At 38.6% G+C, this 13,252-nt stretch overlaps 1 protein-coding gene across 1 annotated transcript in view; it reads left to right on the top strand.

Annotated features, from left to right (window-relative positions):
- The window catches only part of SAMD5 (sterile alpha motif domain containing 5), a 60,964-nt gene extending 47,961 nt beyond the window's left edge, over positions 1 to 13,003 (top strand). Inside the window, exon 2 of the mRNA XM_025383092.1 lies at positions 7,388 to 13,003. Within this exon, the coding sequence (XP_025238877.1) occupies positions 7,388 to 7,450 (63 nt within the window). The 3' untranslated portion in view covers positions 7,451 to 13,003. The remainder of the gene's footprint in view (positions 1 to 7,387) is intronic.
- The last annotated feature ends 249 nt before the right edge of the window (positions 13,004 to 13,252 follow it).

Below are 13,252 nucleotides of genomic sequence, written 5' to 3'. Positions count from 1 at the left end.
AACATATAAACATATAGCTTTTTTACATATTTTAACAAATCATATTTTTCATACATAATTTAAACAGTTTGCATCATTTATTGAATAGGAAGAAATCAAACTTTTTCATTATGACATTAAATATAACTAAATAAGCATCACGCGTAATATTTTATATTCTGAATAAAAATAAAATAACTTTTGTCTAAAATCACCTTTGTATCTATCACCAAAAGCAATTAAGGGATTAAAAAATATTTCTAATGGCATTTAAAATTCTGTGTTCCCTGCAAAGGAGCCCATGTTTTCTAGGGCTTCTGTAACAAAATAACACCAACAAACAACAGAAGTTTGTTTTCTCACAGGTCACAGCCAGAAGTCTGAAATCAAGGTGTCAGCAAGGCCATGCTGCCTCCAGAGCCTCTAGGGGAGACTTTCCTTGTCTTTTCCAGCTTCCGGTGGCTTCTGGCATTCCTTGGCTCGTGGCTGCACCACTCCACTCTGCTTCCACTTTCACCTGGCCCCTTGTTGGTGTGTCCCTGTGTCCTCTCCTCTCCTTTCCTTATGAGAACACCAGGGATTGGATTCAGGGCCCACCCTAAATCCAGGATGATTTCATCTCGAGATCCTTAACTAAGAACATCTGCAAAGACTCTATTTCCAAATAAGATCACATTCTGAGGTTCCAGGTGGATGTGAATTTTGGCAAGGGGATGCTATTCAGCCATTACAGTTTCCCAATAAAAAATGATTGGAGAGCATAGAAGTAGTTTTAATAAAGTGGGCTTTGCTGTTGCACAGAACCACCCTGCCACTGATTAGCAGTTTGACCCTGGCAGGTTGTCTACACTTTAAAGCCTCAGATTCTTCATTTATAAAGTTGAATCTATGGTTTACCATCGCATTGGCATGTGGTAAGAAGTAAAGGTGATTATGTAAAAGTGTACATTCTCATCACAGTCCCTGGGAGGTAGGCACAGAGGGAGTTCACACAGTAAATGTTACCAGCCGTTTGCTGCTATTGCTGGGGCAGGCAGGTAATAATAATCATAGTATGTTCTATAAGCACACTGTCATGGCAATTATATTGGTGATAACTGAAGTATGAGTTAGCAGATTAATGTTAATGGTGATTTCAAAGACAACTAGTATACAACAATAGATGATTTTCCTGTGGAGTAGGTTGATGAGAGAGAGAGGCAGAAGGAGAGAGAGAATGAGAACCTTAAGTGAGCAGCCCAGGAGCCTGGTGAGAGCCAGGCAACAGAAGTGTTGTATCCAAAGACCCACCATATTTTAAAGAACTGCAGTAGAGGCCAGACACTGGCGTTCAGCACACTCCAGTATTTATGGCTATTTCTGTTCTGGGCTTGTGTTGCGTAGTAATAAGGCCTGTGTCTTGATCACATTTTGGATGGTATTTGGAGAACCTGAATCACAAGACAGAGGAAAAACCTAAAGGCACCTATCACTGTGATTCCAGTCAATCCAATCTAAACCTGCCCTCAGCTCTGTCACAGTTCTCTTGGTGGCTATTTTCGAATCTCTCCCTCGTCCTCCTAGAAACTCTGCCCTTACCCCTCTCATGGGCTCTTCTGCAGGTAGCCTTGGCTCATCAGAACTGAGAAGTGGTCCACAGCACACTCTCGCCCCCCCCGCTTCTCCCACTGACCTCCAAATGTGTGGGCCCACTGACCCATCTGTCTTCATTCCTTCTGATTTTGATGAGAAATTACCCCTCTCCCCTTTAAGACTAACTCCCCCCTTGTCCACTCCGACCCAAGTGATAATTATGGTTCATAATTATCCCTTTGTTTTTTGCATTTAGTCTGTCTCCATGGAATCCTTCTGCTCCGTGTGTAAATATGCCCAAGCTCCCTCTTTGTTCTTAAAATCACTGTCCTTTCCAACGACCAAATACCTCCTTAATCGTTCTATTGAACTTCTTGAAAGAGTGGTGACCTTGCCCCCGCTTCTTGTTGTGATCAGCTGTTAATTATTAAACAATGGTTGAAAGTACAGTACAAAATTCCCAACAGTTAGAGTCCCAGTCCTTTCTTCCTGACTGAGATAAGGCATGTCCCTGACTCCAGGCGGTAAGGCGGCGCTAGCCTCAGAAGCAGCTGTCTCTGGGAGCTGCCACCTGCAGACCACAGCCCTGTGGGTTGTTCTTTTGTGTAGGAAGTTGGCATTCTCAGAAGTGTCAGTGATGGGTACAGCAAAGTACTTTTAAGAAAGTAGGGAATTTGCATAGCTATGCAGTTGGAAAAATTATAAAATCGGTTAATGCCCCAGGATAGCATAAACAAAGAGGCTTTTGTTTTTTAAACTCTGAATTTGTTTCTGATACTTTCTTCCTGAAGAAAAAGCCATAGGAAAATGTCAAGCCAGCCTCTCTACTATACTTTCCATTTGCTGAAAGCTGCAGAAAAGCCCTGAATGAAGGTTAGAACCTGTGTCGAAGCTGCAGAAAAGTCCTGAATGAAGGTTAGAACTTGTGTGGCCCTGAAGAGGCAGCGAGAAGCCCTGAATTTTTCTCTGGGAAGTAGAGAAAATTATTTCACTTACCAAGGAAACACCTCTGATGAAGACAGGACAGTGAGAACAGTTTATAATTAGGATGGCATTTGGATATTTGCTTCTAAAATTAAAAAAAAGAAAGAAAGAAAGAAAATACATGTAGATCATAATGTGGATCATTTTGGAGTAGGCCAAACATTTTTCTCTTCTGTAGAATCTTAGAAAATGTACCCTAGAAGACTCTTTAAACAGAAAAAGAGCATATTGGGACACATGTGTAGGCCAGCTATTTGTATAACCTAACATTGCATCCTTCAGTCCTCTGGGTTCGGGAGCCCGCCTGAGCCTTCCCCAGTGTAGAAGCCGAAGAGGAGATGCTTAGAGGAAAGATGATCGTTAAGACTTATATGGGCTCAGTGAACATATGTTGATCATGTTTTCTTTATTGTATAGGCAATAAAGACTATCTGACTTTCTAGACTAAACTTTTCTAAAAGGAATTTAGTTTAGTGAAAAATTTTTGTGAAAATTATAGTAGGGATGATTCAATTGATCAGCAGTAGTGGTGGCTGACATTACATATAATGCTCCCATAGAAGATATGAACAAATGTGAAATGTGGGGGTTTTGTCCTTGGAGAAATTTACAGTTACGGTGAGTCTGTATTTAACTGTCCTCTCTCCACACAAATTCCCACCTTTCTTGGTCCTATAGTAACAGCCAGTGTGACGTAGCTGAATGTTGGAAAACTGAAGTTGAGTTCTGTCATGAGGTCAAAAAATCTTGTGTCTTGTCACCAACCACCCAAAGACTCTGCTTAGTGCCCCTGTGTTACCCAGAAGGATGGAAAGCAGCAATCCTACCATCATCAATTTTTTTGTTACACAGTTGTCTCCCAAATTGTATGCAAATTTCACATACTATTAATATACAGTCACCGGTTATATTTCTTCAGCAACCAAATATGGAAAATGTGTGTCAACTGGTTCTACAGCTGCAATTGAGCTACATCCTTTAGAATAATGTCACAATAGAGAAATGACTTCTGAATGGTGTTTAGCCTGCATATCACTCTGATTGCCTTTAATTAGGGGGAAAATCACAAGCTAAAAAGAGTAACAGACTTGAAGTCAGTTAAAAATCAGAGTAATCAACTGAGAAAAAAATGCAATCTCATAAATCTTAATTTTTAACCATAGGATAATAGTTTCTTTATTCATTGAATAACTTTTACTGCCTCTCTCTGCTTCTCAGATTAGAATTCTAACACTGATAGGAGATTTGGCATAGGAGAACTGCCTAGCCTCTGAAATGAAGGGCCCCTCAAACCCTGTAAAAGCCTAGAAAAAATGAACCTGAGAAAGTCACAACCCAAGAATTAGGTTTGGGTGGCTTGAATGTAAAAACTCCCTGACTGAGAGTGATCTCAAAGTCAAAGGGGGAGAATAGACCAACTGTGATGTAAACATTTTAGCAATGTTCTCCTAGAAATAGGGAGATAATAATTTGGCACACTACAAAGAAACTTCTGGCAATCACTTTAAAAACCAACAGTAACAAAACCTTGTCTTTAAAAACGAAAAACGTTAGGGGTGTTAAGACACCAAAATATAACTTGGTATTTATTCCTGCAGTAGTTGGCTTTCATGAATTTATTTATTTATTTATTTATTTATTTATTTATTTTTGAGATGGAGTTTTACTTTGTCGCCAGGCTGGAGTACAGTGGCACGATCTCGGCTCACTGCAACCTCCGGCTCCCAGGTTCAAACGATTCTCCTGCCTCAGCTTCCTGAGTAGCTGGGACTACAGGCACACGCCACCACGCCCAGCTAATTTTTGTATTTTTAGTAGACACAGGGTTTCGCCATTTTGGCCAGGATGGTCTCAGTCTCCTGTCCTACCTTGTGATCTGCCCGCCTCGGCCTCCCAAAGTGCTGGGATTACAGGTGTGAGCCACCGTGCCTGGCCAGCTTTCAAGAATTTTAAGAAGGGATCAATGCCTTTCGTGATTTTTAAGTCAACCTAGTATGATAACCGAGGAAGAAGACTGTGAACACATGTGAATAGATTATTTTTCTTGGTGGAGTGAAGAAAGAGCTTTTATTTTCTTCATAGGGGTGTGCCTGAGAATTTAGGGGGAAAATGAAATATGAGAAATGTGTGATACGTATGGGAACAGCTCTGTGAATGTTTGTCTGTAAGAGTTATCTTCAGCAGTTACCTCCTTCAAGCTTGTCAGAATTTTAAAACTGTTCATTTCTGTTCCACTCGAAGAGTGAGATCTATCAAGACCGGCCTCTGGAGTGCCATAATGTGATTAGCCAGAAAAGAATGAAGGAGCATTCGGCACAGGGAAATCACCGACGTGTCCTATGGTCGTGAAGCAACATGTGCTCCACTAATTATTGTTCTCTGTGACTGCTCTCACATCTTGAAACTCTCCATGACCCATTGCGGAAATCCTGTTCATCTGCCCCCCACCCTTTCCCCCAAAGAATGAAAAATAGCAGATTGCAAGGCTGGACTTGTCTAATGAATGTGATTTGTTTTTGTGGAATCAAAGGCATGAGAGGTTTTGGAGGCTGTTAGTTTGACACTAGATCTGTGAAATGACTTCATGGTTCACACCGTTCGATGAGTTTAATAGGCAAGGTGTCTTTGCTTGCTAGATGATAATCTGTCCAAAGGCATTTTCTTTATTTTTCTATGTTTCTAGAGCAAAGTGACCTTTGAAGGTAGGCAGGATCATGTCTCTGACTTCAGGCAGAAGTCTATTGAACATGGGGCAGACATGGAATCTTGCATTATAATGAGAATGTCCTGAAGATACAGTGGACTCCCTCTGCGGCCTTTTCTTTTCCTGGAAGTAGTCTTGCTGCCATCTGAGTGCCCTAACACTGTAACCTAAGGCTTTTCCTGGATTTTTTTCTGACACAAATAGCCAGTTTTCTTGTACTCTATAGGAAATGCAATTTTTGGTGTTAACACCTTTTTATGTATTCATTTGTTAGAGCATTAAAAACCAAAGTGTTGGCCAGGCACAATGGCTCACGCCTGTAATCCCAGCACTTTGGGAGGCCGAGGTGGGCGGATCACAAGGTCAGGAGATCGAGACCATCCTGGCTAATATGGTGAAACACTGTCTTTACTAAAAATACAAAAAATTAGCCAGGCGTGGTGGCGGGCGCCTGTAGTCCCAGCTACTTGGGAGGCTGAGGCAGGAGAATAGCGTGAACCCAGGAGGCGGAGCTTGCAGTGAGCCGAGATCACACCACTGTACTCCAGCCTGGGTGACAAAGCGAGACTCCATCTCAAAAAAAAAAAAAAAAAAAAACCAAACCAAAGTGTTACCTTCTTTATATTCAGGTAACTTCCCTTCTCTGCAGAATTTTCCCTCACTCCTCCTCCCTCCCCACAAAAGCCCAACAACTTGGTTTGTTCAGATAGGTTGAAGATTACTTTTTTTGCAGTTTATAACAAGAGCTGATGTTTAATAGAGGTGTTGGGTTGGGTATGGGTTTATTTTGGCGACTATTTGAATATATTAATTAGTAGTAACATATCATTACTTAGTATTACAGCAAAATAGCTTGATTCTCTGGAGAAAGAAACTTCGTGAGCCTGGATAGTAATACTTTCCATCTATTTAAATGTGATTGCCTGATGGTGCCACCCAAACTAATTAATAATGACATATTAGCTAACATATTGCCGTCAGCAGGTGGCTGTTTGAGCAGGGGTGAAAATGGCAGGTGCTACAACAAATTGCTATACCCTAGAGAAATGTACAGAATTCTTCTTTTAAAGAGTCTTGATGATGTCTGCAATATGATTTTTATTTTTTGGGCACTTACAAGGCTTGGAGAGGTTGGAGAGATAGAGACTAGAAAAACAAAACTAAAGAAAGGAGAACAAAATTGATTTAACCTTTTCCAATAGTTTTCCAATTCAATAAGCAAGTGGTTGGATCTAAGCAGCACAAAATTCCCAGGAAAGACTCAGGCATCCTTCTTCTTCCTTCCAACTTTCCTTTTCTTCCTCTTGTTTGTCCATCTAGATCTGTCAAGGGATTGGGGGTACACAGCAGAGCCCTGACAGATGGGGAGTGCAATGTAATCTACTGCTGCCTTTCAATTTCAGAGGGATAATTGTGACAATGAAGGGGTTAAAACTGTCAACAACTATCAGAGCTTGGAGATAATTACTGTAATATAAACCTAAGAACTTTGATGGCAAAGACCACACAGCAAATGAGTTCGACTAGGTTGCTGCTTTGTAAGAAATACTTAATTAACCTCTTTCCAGCTCACATACAACTATGGTTTTTATATGCCTATGTGAAAAAGTTACTGTTTATACATACAGATGACAATGATTAAATAGGATTGTGAATCATTTTTACTTTGGAAGATGCATTTCGAATTAGCACTTGCAGCTACAAGCTGAATAGATAAGTGCTCTTCCAGCATGAGATAGGTTGCCTTGGGAATGTCTCACAATGTATTGACTGTTGCTGTGGTACTAACGTTGCTAACGTGTAGTACTGAGTAGTGTGACTTAGGATGAACTATTATAAGGTATATTTTTATCTAACCTTTTTTTTTTAAGTTTCCACCTCTTAGAAGGAACATAAAAGGAAAATAAAGTAGACCTTTTTAAACAAAATATAGGCTTGACAAGGATAAAATACATTCTTTGTTAATTAGCTTGAAAGAGAAAATTGATAGATAACAAGCAAAAACTCTTAGGGCTGTTCTTCAAAAGTCCATGTGGTAAGCAGAAAGAGATAAGCATGACTTAAAAATAGGAGCAGAAATCCATGATGGACTAGGGGAAGAATGGGTAAAGGAGAACTTCAATAACCCAGATATGTTCAAATCCACAGGTCCCAATGGCTGGCATCCTAGAGTACTTAATGAATTGGCCGAAGTCATCACAGAACCGCTAGATATCATTTTTGAGACCTCGTGGAGGACTGATGAGGTGCCTGAAGACTGGAAAAGGGCATATTTAGAACCTTCTTTCAAAAAGGGAAATGGATGATGACCCTGGAAATACTCATCAGCTTAACTTTTTGCTTGGACAATTTCTGGAATAATCAACTTAGTAAACTGGGTAACTGGCTTATAGCAGCTAGAAATAAGGCAGTGAACTATCACACATAAAGAAGTACTGAGTTCATTTTTTAAGAAGATACCATTATGAGATACAGTCCTATGCATTTCTTGGCATTCTCCCTTCCATTCTTAATGAAAACAGATGAGGTTGGCTAAGGCATTTGAGTCATAACTTACTTTAAGTACAATATAACAAAAAGATAGATTTCTGATATTAAGTAGTAATTATATTATTTCCAATTTTGCTTTTAATTTGAGAACAGTAGCTTTAATTTTTATATTCTAGCATACATTCTACTTCATTTCATATAGGACCATGTTTTCATAAGATAAGATATATAATTCTATGTAGAATAGTTTGGTGAAGGAATTCTTATTTTAAGGTGCTTTTATATAGTTATTTTGTATATTGGTACAATGATAAAGCTGATGAATTAAGGAACATTACCAAGGGAAGACAATTTCTTCTAACTTCTTTTTTTAAATTTAATCTGGCTGAGGTTTAGTATTAGGACTAATAAAAGTGTCTTGCTCTGACATGTATCAAGTAAGAGCCAGCTATTTTACTACATAGTAAGTTTCTTGCACTCTATGGAGACTGCCAGGGCCACAGACCACAGCCCGTTCTGAGCTGCAGTGCTTTATCCCACCTTGCTCTTCAGGCTTCTGACTTCAGGCCTGTGGAGGCCAGGAGGTGGGCAGTGGCAGTGGCCTGAGGAGCCCTGTAGAACTACGGCCAAAAAAGAGAGTAGATTGAGGTGGGGGGAGGAAATTAAGATGAATCTAGAATTTTTCTAATTCTTATTGTTCTTGTGTTTGGATGCTCGTAGTTTTTTTGTGTTTTATTTTTTTATTTTTTTTGAGACAGAGTTGCTCTGTCACCCAGGCTGGAGTGCAGTGGCACGATCTTGGCTCACTGCAACCTTTGCCTCCCAGATTTAAGGAATCCTCCTGCCTCAGCCTCTTGGTAGCTGGGATTATAGGCACATACCAGCACACCTCAGCTAATTTTTTTGTATTTTTAGTAGAGGCGGGGTTTCACCATGTTGGCCAGGCTGGTCTCAAACTCCTGGCCTCAAGTGATCCACTCACCTTGGCCTCCAGTAATGCTGGGATTACAGGCGTGAGGCACCACACCTGGCCTGGATGCTGGTAGTTTTATTTTCTGCTTAGAAAATGCAACCATGTTGATGGGACCAAAAACTTAGTTGAAAGAAGCCATGGCAAAAGATGTTGACATGCAACAGGCTCCTGAGGCTGTCAATTTTTGAGAGCTCCCAAGTAGTACTGCATTACAGAATCTACTACTTAGAAGTACGTACAAGATGTAAGTTCCTATCAGCATTGTCATGGTAAGAAGAATAAGAAACTCTCAAAGGAAAAGAAACTTACATTCACTTTTTCCTGGTCCATTTTGGTTCCTAAGAATAGATAGGCAATTAAGAGGGATATTAGGTTTCTAAGGGCAATTTTAACACAATACTGCTTTAAAAATCTGAAGTTTAAATAGTTTAGCTATTTCTGTAGGTTAATTCAGGCATGAGTAAAATCAGTCTCCTTATTATATACAAATGTAAGGAAATTAAATTTTAAAAGCATGTATAGGTTGTCCTTAAACTATACAAAAGCTTGTAGTTTCATAAGGATTATATTCCAGTCAACCTTTCATCTTTTTTTTTTTTCTTTCAAATGAACTAGGATCTTTAAAATTCCTAAGATAGATTCTTTTAAGTGGTAGGGGAGTCTGTATAAATTACAGATATAATTTATTGTGGTAACAAATGGCTTCCTGTTTGACCTCATTTCCAGGTGTTGCGTCTGTGGCCGATTTATTTCACAGATGTACATTTGCATGCACTTGTTGAACTTTGCTAGAAAGAACGCAAGTTTTGAAAAATCTATTACTTTCACTGTGGGCGTTATGAGGCAATCTACTGCAATGGAAAAAGGGTTCCTTGGTCATTTCAAGTTTTATTTTCTATTTGAGTAATATCTAACTTCAATTATTTTGCCAAATTTAAACCTTTCTGTGTCTGCTGTTAGAATTTGAAAATAACAATGCTCTACTTAAAGTAAGAGTCACGGTCAGCAAAAAAGCCAGTGGATTTTTAAAAGACATCTTAGTTAAAGCTAGAGGAAGAAAACTTTCTAATAAGCAAGAAGTATTGAAGGATGCCCATGAATTCCTTTGCATTAAAATCAAGATGAGGTAAGAGGTAGAATATAAGAGAAAGGAATTATTTTTACAGTGAATTGTACCTGGAGACAATTAGTCTTAGGAGGAGTATTTTTTTCAGTTTTTTTTTTGTTTTTATCTAAACACCAATAATATATTTAACTTTTGAATATAAAAGAAGTAGCAATTGACTAAGAATAAATATGTTATAAAATCTAGAGTATTGTCTTGATTTGCATTTCCTAGAGCATTAAAAGAGACTAATTACAGACTTTTACTTGATAATATTGAGGAGTTTGGAGGGTCATAGCAAAATTTTCTTTAGTTCATCTTAAAATTTAGGGAGGTAAAAAAAGATTTTATTCACATGAAAGATTTCTTGGCATAGCGAAGGCATAATGTTAAGGGCTCTTTCCTTACCCGTGTGGGAGCCGAACCAGTAATTGTGGGAAAAACTGAATTTATAGCAACAAAGGATAGTAGTTTCTCAACCTGGAGCGTTCAAGCAGTTTCTCAGTTCAGAGGTATTTATAGCATCTTGTTGTTATGCAATAAACAATGACAACAGTAAGCATTGAGTCTGCACTTTGGAGTTACTCAAGTCTTAGTTTAAATTCTAAAATTATTCCAGTAGTATTTTCCTGTGGTGAATCTGTTAAGGATGTAAGCTATACTGTAGCTTGGGGAAGCATCTTGAGCAGTTATGAAACTCATTAAAGCTTCTTTTCCCTTGTCTGTAAAATGGGAAAAATAAATACCTCTATAGTTCTTAAGAGGCTTAAGAGTTTTACACCCACATACAGTCCTTGGCTCAGTGCTAGGCATGTAGCAGGTGCTGACTGCCTCTCTCCCTTCCTTTCTTTACTCTCAGTTGTCTTATTTCTTCTTATGTAGAAGAGATTACCTTAAAGCTGACTAGAAAACTCAGACGTAAATTGACATTTCCTTATCATTGCCTGAAACCCACTGAATAAGTCCCCTTTGATTTCTCTAAGGAAGGATAAAAATGGCTACAGTACTGGCTCATCATAGCAGTTCAGTAAATGTTTACTGATTGAATGAAAATAATTTGATTTAAGGAAACAATAACACTCCATCCTGGGCAAAAGAGCAAGACCCCATCTCGAAACAAAACAAAACAGCAAATTCTTAATGGACGGCAGTTTCAAGTCTGGGGAAATAGGCACATGGACAGATATGAAGGTATTTTATTAGCTTTCTTCTTTTTATGGCAGCTTCAGATTGACAAATTTGATGTACAAATGAGTGAGTGGCATATGTACACTTTCCTCTGATTTTATGACTGATTTACAAATTAGGAGTGCAAATGGGCTATTCCCTGATAGCATCTTCTGGGAAGAATCCAGCCAAGATACAAAGCAGATGATGGTGGATCGGCAAACTCTTTTCTATGAAAAGAAAAACCAGATGTACCAAGGACTGGAAAGCACCTGCTTGAAAATTGATATGAGCATATCTGAATTTTTCTTTTATAAGAGCCTGAGTATTGTTAACAGCTCACTTGCATGGGGGGTTGAAAAATAACAAAAAAAACAAGTTAACGTAATTAAAATGCTTGGACAAAACATTTACTTTATATAGATTCTTATATGTAATATTCAATTAGGTATCAAAATAGGTTCAGGCAGGTGGAAGAGTTCTGAATTTTCAAGGCAAATGAGGCATAAAGGGTGGAACATTGCATCCAGGGATGAATAGTGAAATAAGTGAAAGTCTGACCCTACACTGCCAATTCTCAGACCGAGTACAAAGTGTTAGGAATTTTTTATATCAACTGACATCTTGTGCTTAGAGTAAAGCCATATCGATGCACACGTAGTTACTTTATTAAATCAAACAAATTGAGCAGAGCAGAGCAAATCCATTAGGCTTTCTCTTTTAGAGTTTTCTAATTTTACTCTTATTAACTCCCTCAGTTGTCATCAATTACATATTCCTACATCAGATATTTTACACTATCAGATTCTTTGATTAAAAAATCATCTTCAGCTTTACATTATTAATCTCTGAGGAGATAAATAACTTTCTAGTCCTTGATCATTAATCACTACTATTTTAGATATTTCCATAAAAGGCTTAAAGGGAAAAAATAATGGTAGGTACGTCAGAAAAAAATGGTGGGGCGCGGTGGCTCACGCCTGTAATCCCAGCACTTTGGGAGGCCGGGGTGGGCAGATCATTTGAGGTCAGGAGTTTGAGACCAGCCTGGCCAACATGGTGAAACCCTGTGTCTACTAAAAATACAACAAAATTAGCTGGGTGTGGTGGCATGCGCTGTAATCCCAGCTACTAAGGCAGGAGAATGGCTTGAACCCAGGAGGTGGAGGTTACAGTGAGCTCAGAACGCGCCACTGCACTCCAACCTGGGCAACAGAGTGAGACTCTGTCTAAAAAAAAAAAAGAAAGAAAAGAAAAAATGAAGAACATAACTTTTCTACTTATCAAATAGATAATTTTTAAAAATTGTTTAAATTCCTGGAAATTAAGTGTTATTTTTTATTACTGCAGTTGAGAGATACCTTTTAACAGAGGAAAACGAGAGGCTAAATTCCATGTTAAGAGCTAAGCAGTATTTTTTTTTAACAATTTTGCCAAAATTTCTTCCACCAGACCAAAAGGAAGTAAATCTACAATAAATCTACTTTCTAAGTATTATTTAAGATGGGAAATGTCTTTTGTAGGTATATTCTGTATAATACCCTTAATTAGATGAATTATCCCTTATCATTCCAAAAATGAAATGCTGTGTTAAATATCTCCAGGGCAAAGTGGTATGTTGACTGGGACAAATGTTAGAAATTGTATTGTTCATTGCAGTTGTTGCCCTGTTGCCCAAGCTTGTCAGTGTTTAGAGATACTATTTGGGTTGTTAAAGCCATTGTTCATAGAAAATTTCTGCCCCTACAGAAGTGTGTGCATGGGCCTTGGAAAATCTACACGTGTATATCTGAGTAGCCAAGCACAGATTCACTCTAATTGAAAGCAGCAGTTTGGTTTTGTAAATGTAATTGCAACTGATACTTTCTTTTTCCTTTCAGTTATTATTATTTTTAAAAAGGATGTTATGAGAAGGCACTATGAAAAGCCTACTTGGAACAACATTATGAACCATGTAATGTATGCCCATGCACACTGTGATTTGCAAACATATGTCCGCTCTTCAATAAATGTTACGGCTTTCACAGCGGTTCCGCCTTGGCCTCTTTTGTCATCTTCCACATTTTGATGAATGTGGTGGAGTTTCTGCATTGTTTAAATTGACAATATGTAAATGTTTATGGTGCTATAGCATTATGGTCAGCATGGGAAATCAGAGTTCTAACTGGAAAGAAAAAAGTGGCTCTTCCCACACTGCACACCAAAGTGAAATAAATCCATTTTATGAGCTGGGATTCTTTGGTATGGTTGTTACATAGGAGTATGTTGTAGGCTTCTC

The sequence above is a fragment of the Theropithecus gelada genome, chromosome 4 (assembly GCF_003255815.1).
Source record: "Theropithecus gelada isolate Dixy chromosome 4, Tgel_1.0, whole genome shotgun sequence".
NCBI lineage: Eukaryota > Metazoa > Chordata > Mammalia > Primates > Cercopithecidae > Theropithecus > Theropithecus gelada.
Note: the sequence above shows the minus strand (reverse complement) of the source record. Positions and strands in the feature narration are given on the sequence as shown.